We start from the raw sequence: 9130 nt of genomic DNA on the forward strand, positions 1-9130 counted from the left end.
CAGCACTGGCAGAATTATGTGATCTTGTTGCCCATCATCTGCTTTCAAGTACCAAAATGGCCCTAGGTCTTTTGAAGTGAATGAGCTTAGTAACACTTAGTAACACTGCTCAGGTTAGTACTGTGAATTTACTCTAGCAAATGATCTTTAATTCAGTAATCAGGTCTTAAACCTTTAATTGATGAAACAATAGCTTGCCATGAGTCTCTGATTGACATTAGAGTCCTGTCTGGGAGAGATCACTCACCATGACCTCATGGTTTTGATATCTGAATCACTCTGACTTTTTTAAACAAGGAAATTCTTCTCTGGTCTTAGGAAAAGACAAAAGGAAGGAGCAGAAGTGTCAAGGTTCTCAAGAGAAAATGAAAAAGAGTAAGTTGAGAACTGAAAGCCTTGACTATGAACAGTCCAATCTCATTACAATGTAACTTGTGCAAAAATTATGGCATTTCCAGACACCGCAGCCTGGAATTACATCCTCTGTACCAGGGGTGGCCAATGGTAGCTCTCCAGATGTTTTTGCCTACAGCTCCCATCAGCCCCAGCCATCAGCCAGTTTGGTGTAGTGGTTATGTGTGCAGACTCTTATCTGGGAGAACCGGGTTTGATTCCCCACTCCTCCACTTGCACCTGCTGGAATGGCCTTGGGTCAGTCATAGCTCTGGCAGAGGTTGTCCTTGAAAGGGCAGCTGCTGTGAGAGCCCTCTCCAGCCCCACCCACCTCACAGGGTGTTTGTTGTGGGGGAGGAAGGTAAAGGAGATTGTGAGCCGCTCTGAGACTCTTCGGAGTGGAGGGCGGGATATAAATCCAATATCTTCTTCATCTTCTTCTTCTGGCTGGGGCTGATGGGAGTTGTAGGCAAAAACATCTGGAAAGCTACCATTGGCCACCTCTGCTCTCTACTATTGCTCCATTTGTATTCAGGGCCTTTTCTGAGCCTCATTTCCTCTGTGTTATGGGATCAGTCAATCTCCCTTTCATCCCATCATTAGGGTTATTTCATTTGTTTCTGGCTGAAGCTAAATCTTGACGCTTTTAGACTAACTCTATAAAATCAACTGCAAATAAGCTATCGGGAGTAATTTTCACCCTATTTTTTTACACTTTTGGGAATGCAAACATACTTCACAGAATGCTGTGCCCTTGTTCTCCTACAGCAGTGGTTTACAATTGGACCATCTTGTCTCCATCTTGGGAAATGCTGTCGTGGATGAGTGCTGTAGCACAGTGATAGCATAATACCCATCAGCTTGTGAATGCAGCTCCACTGACATAACAAAATGCATAGAACACACAATTTATATGAAGAAATGCAACTTAAAACAGGCTCTTAGTGCAATCTCGAAGCAGGTGAGCAGTTATAAGAATCTGCCAAGCTGGTACTGGTTCTGTTGGCTGGCATGGTTCACTCAGGGTTGCAGGTTGATTCAAGAGCCCGTTGAATCTTCCGTCTTACAAATGATAGCTTGCTGTGAGTCTTTGGCTAACCCTGGATTCCTGTCTGGTGAAGTCACCCAGCATGACCACATATTTTTGATACATGAATCCACTCAAGTGACCTTTTTGAACAAGGAAATTCTTCTCTGGTTGTAGGTCAATGGAAAAGCAAGGAACAGAAAAAGTGTCAAGGTTTTGAAGAGAAAACAAAGAGTAAGGCCTGTTACACATGAGTGTTTCCCCTTGCCTTTACTGTGCATGTTTGTTGGGTTTTCTTTGTCATTCTGCATTGATTTTTCCCCCTTCAGCACTCAGTTCCCTTTCTGGTTGCTGTTTTCCTGTGTTTTCTGGGAGTGCTTTTGTGCTGATTTTCCCCTTGTTTCATCTCTAAGCCAAAATCATACAGATTCCTTCAGATTCCACCCACTGCACTTCTGTTATCCCTTGAAGGTCACTCCCCCACCCAAACTGAGGTTGTTCCACCAACACTGCACCTTCCACCATCATCCCCCCTTCATTGGTGGACCAGGTCCTTCCCCCCATCCCTATTTTAAATATATATGTTGACAGAATGATTTCAGTGATATGAGACTATTGCTAGTCTCAGATGACTGGATAAAAAAATTAGTATGACAGGAGTGAAGTTTAAAAGGAACTGTGCAAGGTTTAATTCCCTGCTGGTATATTGATATGTATTTTATTTTTAAAATAATATGATAATGTTAAAGGTACAGAAGAAAAGAAAGGGATTATAGAACAGATTGTATTTGTAGAATAGATTATATTATACTTACAAAATACGTTAAAGAAATAAAGAAATACTTTTCCCTGGCAACCTCTACATTAGAATTGTAAAGACGTTTTCTATAATAGTTTCATCATTAATACATTTTCTGTATTACATATTTCACTGATACTATGTACTAACTATAACTTTGACTATACCATATGCTGAAGGACTCTAGTTTTAGGAGAGCCATGAATTCTTTTGCTCTGTACTGTCAGGAAAACAAATTAGTAATCAATTACACTAAAACAAAAGTAATGACCATTACAAAAAATATAACCTAAAAATTTTATCACTGGTTATTAAATGACAGTCCTATTGAGCAAGTCCCTTGTTTTAAATATCTGGGGATTCATTTTCAGGACAGTGGCTCAAGAACAATTAATATTAACACTGTTGCTGTGGAAGCTAAAAGGAGCTCAGGGGCAATACAAAAATTACATTGAAATAAGTGTGTGGGGGGGTGATGTGTGGCAGCAGCTTTAAAAGTATTCAAGGCCAAATCCCTCTCTCAGCTTACTTATGGAGCCCCCATTAATATCTCTTCAAATTTTAGGAAACTGGATACCGTTCAGTCTAAATTCTTGAGAACAATCCTACAAGTACCTAATGGTGTCCCAAATGCTCTTATATGCCTTGAAACTGGTATGATCACAGTGGAGGCAAGGCTGTGTTTAGTGGTGATCCTGTACTGATTAAAACTGGTATTTTCACCAATGGGACTGACAAGGTTAATATCTTTAGATTCTTTTGTTACTCCATGGATAAGGGCCCTGGACAAGAAATTGCCTTTTTATGGCTTCTCAAAGCAATTCCTGTGTTCTTTGGGTTATGAGAAAGCCATGGCTATGATATTGCAAGGCAATACGATTTGAGCAAAACTGGGAAAAGGGGAATAGCCTTATAGAACCCACCATCAGGGCAACCCCCACGCCTTACCTTTCTCTCCTATCTAACCAAAAATATAGGAGAATGTTCATGCTAATGTGCTGCAATGTACTTCCCACAGTGGTTCTTGAAGGGAAGTATTAAAAAATCCCCTGTGAGGAAAAGCTTTGCCCATGTTGCAGGGAAGACAAAGAATCTTTAGAGCATGTTTTCTTTGACTGTAAGGCCTATAACAAGCTTCATGAATCTCTTCCTTTACCCCCTCTCCCACACTGGCAGACAAAGATTGTGCCTTTTGAGAAAACTTCGTTCAGACAGACATCCTGATGTTACTTATCAGGTAGCTAGATTTGGTTGGCGTGCGCTAGGGATAAGAAAATCTTTATTAGCTCAAGTAGTGGAATTTTAACATTTTATTCCTTTAATATCCACGTAAAAATTATTTTATTGCATCCTGATGGTTTGTATACTATTTATTGCCCTAAGTGGCATTTTATCCATGGGTATTTAAGTTCTGATATTTGACCGTAATAAAGCTGAACTGAACTGAAGGAAAATCTGTTCTCTACCTCACATTAAAAATAAAAGGCTAAAAAGTATTTTGTTCAAAATCCACGTCCCTATACATTTCTATTCAAAACTTTTTTCTTTTTCTGCAATATATTAATTTATATGCTTTACAGTACATATATAGACCATTTTTAGTTTTTTTTTTTCATTCTGAGTTTATCTCCTGCTTTCATAATAGACACTCCATCTCTCCTCAAATTTCAGGATTTTCTCATATAAGATGTCAATTTCACCATTACTGCACAATCAGAAAGTTTATTTTCCTATTCTTCTAAGTTTACACAGATGTTTGTCTTCTGTTTTGCATAATCAACAAGGGGATCACAGTGAGGATACATAAAAAAACACAATATAGCTGTGATATAAATAGGCCATCATACTTTTAAATACTTTTTAATATATCTACATGCTTTTTAAATATAAAACTGCTTTAGATTTAATCAATATGTTTGACACAAAAGTCCACATTAACAACCATAACATTTTTAAACCATTATAAATAGAGCCCATAGTGATTCAGTAATACAGCATACAAGTAGCTAGTTACAATAATAGACGCATTTCATGTTCCCACTTCATCAGTATTATGATATCTTCCACTTGTTGAGCTGTATATGATGAGGGAGTAAGCCAGGTCCTTTTACTAAAAGCATGAGCAAAGCCTTCCACTCCATTACTGGCCAAAACACTCTCCATACCTACTGGATACAAGCACTGGGGCTTCATGAAGGAACCACCCAGAGAACCTTTTGACCAGCAATAAGAAAGGCATTGGTCTTGCTTAAAATTAAGAATGACTCTTTATACATACTTGGTCTCATTGCTGCATAGCTTGCAAAGGAGAGCATTATGCCATATGTAGAATTGAAGGTTTGGAACAAGATATATAAGTGGCTAAGAGCCCTATGGCACAGAGTGGTAAAGCTGCAGTACTGCAGTCGGAGCCCTTTGCTCACGACCTGAGTTTGATTCCAGCGAAAGCTGGTTCAGGTAGCTGGCTCCAGGTTGACTCAGCCTTAAGAACATAAGAGAAACCATGTTGGATCAGGCCAATGGCCCATCCAGTCCAACACTCTGTAAAAAATTATAAAAAATTATATATATACACACACACATATATACACACATTGTGGCTAATAGCCACTGATGGACCTCTGCTCCATATTTTTATCTAACCCCCTCGTGAAGCTGTCTATGCTTGTAGCCGCCACCATCTCCTGTGGCAGTGAATTCCACATGTTAATCACCCTTTGGGTGAAGAAGTACTTCCTTTTATCCAATTTAACCTGACTGCTCAGCAATTTCATCGAATGCCTTCCGTCCTTCCAAGGTCGGTAAAATGAGTACCCAGCTTGCTGGGGGGAAAGTGTAGATGACTGGAGAAGGCAATGGCAAACCACCCCGTAAAAAGTCTGCTGTGAAAACGTTGTGGAAGCAACGTCACCCCAGAGTCGAAAATGGTTGGTGCTTGCACAGGGGACTACCTTTACATTTATATAAGTGCCTTGCTCTATATAGAAAAGTATATTGCAACCATGGGTGGTTCCTTCATGAAGTCCTAGTGCTTGTATCCAGTATGTATGGAGAGTGTTTTGGCCAGTAATGGAGTTGGAAGGCTTTGCTCATCTTTTAGTAAAAGGAACTGGCTTACTCCCTTGTCATATACAGCTCAACATGTGGAAAATATAATACTGAAGAAGTGGGAACATGAAATGCATCTGTTATTGTAACTAGCTACTTGTACGCCGTATTACTAAATCACTATGGGCTCTGTTTATAATGGTTTAAACAATTATGGTTGTTAATGTGGACTTTTGTGTCAAACATATTGATTAAATCTAAAGCAGTTTTATATTTAAAAAGCATGTAAATATATTAAAAAGTATGGTAGCCTATTTATATCACAGATACGTTGTTTGTTTTTTGTGTGACTTCTGTTTTGCAGCATAAGTAATTCTAGCTACTGTCACTAAATATTTAAATATCTCTTCCAAACTTTTTATCCAATCTATGATTCAGACAAGATGTGCCACTTGGTAGTATAACATTTTATTTGGAACTGATAACCCTCTTTGCTTTTTCTCATCCTGTAATGTTTTAAAAACTTATTCTTGTGCTGAGGGTTGGACTAGGTGACCCTGGAGGTACCTCCTGACTCTATGATTCTTCCAATTTCAAATAAATTTGATTATCTGTTTTTGCTGCTCTGTCTTTGCTACTCTATCAATATTATTATATATGTTTGTGTGTGTAGCATTTAAAATAAAAAAAATATTTTAGCAACACACTCATTTTAGTGGTTGAAATTCTATCCAGCTCAGAACATTGTATTTTTTTCAACCTGTATAGTTCTGCTTGTATCAATTTCCAAATCTTCAGATAATTATTTTTAAAAGATTACAATTTTTGTCCTGTCACACTTATTCCCAGATATTTCATGGGTTCAGTGGCTATTGTGCATTCTGTACTCTTTATAATATCATATTCTCATTGTTGCATTAAAATTCATTATTATTTTCATCTTCTTCCTTTTAATGTTATATCCTGAAAGAGATCTAAATTCTTCAATATGTTCCATTACATACTGTAACATTTTTTGTGAATCCAAATCTGTCAAAACCACATCATCAGCATAGTTTTTCATTTTAAATTCTACCACTTTAGTTTCTTTGATCCTTGTATCTTGTCTAAACTTTGTAGCTAGAGTCTCTATTGATAAAATAAATAATTGAGGTGACAATGGACAGCCTTGGCATGTTCCTTTCTTGATTGAAATTGCTTCTATTAATTTTCCATTTAATTAAATCTTTGCTCATTGATTTGAGTGTATACCTCACATCCAATTATAGAATTCCAGTCCACAGTCCATATTCTGGAGTTCATGCAATAGAAAAGGCCATGTTATGTTGTCAAATGCTTTCCCTGCATCCAAGAATAAAAATGCTTTATTTTTTTGTCTTGTTCACAAAATCAGTTGCTTCAATTATATATAAATTGTATATTATCTTTCATGTACCTCTTTAGTACAAAGCCTGTTTGATCAGTGTGTGTTAAATTTTGTATCCATTTTCATAATCTTTCTGCCATTATTGTACTGAAAATCTTGCAATCTACATTCAGTAGAGAAGTAGGTCTGTATGATTGTTGTAATGTTGCATCACTGCCTTCATTGTATATTAACATTATATACACCTCTTGTTATATTGGACGTATTGTCTTTCCTTCTGTTATTTCATTCATAACTTTCTGTAATGGTATCAGCAAAACTTCTTCAAAAGTTAATATTATGTTGCTGTTTGACCGTTCAGGCCTGGTGCTTTGTCATAAGAGAAGGCATGTCAGATCAGGCCAATCGTCCATCCAGTCCAACACTCCATGTCACACAGTGGCCAAAAAAACCCAGGTGCCATCAGGAGGTCCATTCGTGGGACCAGGGCACTAGAAGTCTTCACATTGTTGCCCCCCCAAGCACCAAGAATACTGAGTCACTGCCCCTTTTTCATTTTTTTTATTGTCTAGGAAACTGTTTGTATTTTTATTGCTTGATTTAAGATTTTTCCATGTCCTGATGCAAACTTTGTAGTCAGAATATCTTTTAATATTATTTTATTTAATTTTCTGAGACATACTTCTTTTTGTACAATCCTGAAAGTACATTAATAAATTGTTATTGTATTTCTTTTTCTGCACAAGTAATTTGATCTCCCTTTTTATGTATTTAGAAGAGCCAGACTTCTGGATTGAGAAAGCAGAACAAACAGTTGAAATTTTGGAAACCCAACACAGATCTAATAATCTGCGCTTTAGAGGCATATCAGAAGATTTTGGAAGACAAAACTTGGAAGAAAAATTTCGAGAATTGCTTCAAGATTATCTGAAGATACAAGGAAATTGCCTTGATTTTGACCAGATATTCAGAGTGAATTCAAAATCTGCATTTATGAACCAGTTACCTCGAGATATTTTTGTTCGATTCTCTCATAAGAAAACACGAGATGCAATATTAAGGAAGCAAAGAGATTTAGCATTTAAAGTAGCAGAAAAAGAAATAAAGATCTTTCAGGATCTACCACCAAGTGTTTTAAGGAAAAGAAAAGACTTTGATTTTCTGACACAAATTTTACAAGAGAAGGAAATAAGATACCAGTGGAAAATACCATTTGCAATAGAGGTAGATCTACCAAGAGGAAGGAAAGTAATTAAAACAGAAGAACAAGCTAAATTATTGGTTGAAGAACTGCAAGCAGAAGACTTAAATAGAAGAACTAAAGAAAAATGTTTAATCAACCCAAAGGTGATCTAAGAGCTCAAAAGTTGACATAGTAGTGGCATCAACATTGGGCCAAAATGGATAAATTAAAAATAGTATCAGTAGATACTAACAGACTGAAATCTCCTACAAATGCATGAAAATTGAAAATCTTTTAAATCATTTAAAAAAACAAAATGTTGATATTGTATGTTTACAGGAAACTCACATAAAGAAGAAAACATGAGTTTATCGTAAATAAAAAAAAATATGCAGAGTATTTTCTGCTTGAGCTTCAAATAAAAATTGTGGAGGAGTGGGGAATCAAACCCAATTCTCCCAGTTTAGAGTCTGCATTTTTAACCACTACTCCAAACTGGCTCTTAAGAGTGAAGGGCCCAAGACTGGCTAGCAGAAATAAGACATACTTATTTTACCCATCAGCTGGCAGTTGCTTTGACTGAGGAGACGTGGTAGGAAACAGAAAGAACAAATCAGAAACCTGCCTGGCATCACCTGATCATCTATACTTAGGCTTGCCAATCCCCAGGTCCCAGCGGGGGTTCTTCCGCTTTCCCAGACTCCTTCCCGTCCCCAGTCAGCTAGCCTGTGGGGAGAAGCCCCGCTCACAGAGGACCATGTGCCTTTGCACCTCCGGAGGCTGCAATCTCCAATTGAAAGGCTTCCTCTTGGAATGGTGTGTCTGTGTTGCTGTGAAGAAGTTGGCAGCAACTCGTGAGTAGACAGGCCAATCTCCCTTCAGAGTCACCAGAAATGGGGTGGAGGGGGAGAGGGAAACGTCTGCTGAGCACTTCATTATTCCCTATGTGGAGATCGATTCTCATAGGGTATAATGGGGAATTGATCTGGAGGTTTCGGGGGCTCTGGCGGAGCTGTTTTTTGAGGTAGAGGCACCAAATTTTCAGTATAGTATCTAGTGCCTCTCCCCAAAGTACTCCCCAAGTATCAAAATGATTGGACCAGGGGGTCCAATTCTATGAGCCCCAAAAGAAGGTGCCCCTATCCTTCATTATTTCCTATGGAAGGAAGACATTTAAAAAGGTGTGCTGTCCCTGTAAATGTGATGGCCAGAACTCCCTTGGAGTTCAATTATGCTTGTCACACCCTTGTTCCTGGCTCCAACTCCAAAGTCTCCTGGCTGCACCCCCAAAGTCCCCAGATATTTCTTGAATTG

The 9130-nt window shown here is 38.1% G+C and overlaps 1 protein-coding gene across 1 annotated transcript; it reads left to right on the forward strand.

Annotated features, from left to right (window-relative positions):
• Nucleotides 1–207: 207 nt before the first annotated feature.
• LOC132584539 (uncharacterized) lies at nucleotides 208–8215 on the forward strand. Its single transcript, XM_060256443.1, has 3 exons — nucleotides 208–375; nucleotides 1598–1654; nucleotides 7409–8215. Exons 1-3 carry the CDS (start codon nucleotides 366–368, stop codon nucleotides 7987–7989), a joined length of 648 nt encoding a protein of 215 aa, XP_060112426.1. The 5' UTR covers nucleotides 208–365; the 3' UTR covers nucleotides 7990–8215.
• The last annotated feature ends 915 nt before the right edge of the window (nucleotides 8216–9130 follow it).

This window comes from Heteronotia binoei, chromosome 15, assembly GCF_032191835.1.
Source record: "Heteronotia binoei isolate CCM8104 ecotype False Entrance Well chromosome 15, APGP_CSIRO_Hbin_v1, whole genome shotgun sequence".
In the NCBI taxonomy this organism is placed as follows: domain Eukaryota; kingdom Metazoa; phylum Chordata; class Lepidosauria; order Squamata; family Gekkonidae; genus Heteronotia; species Heteronotia binoei.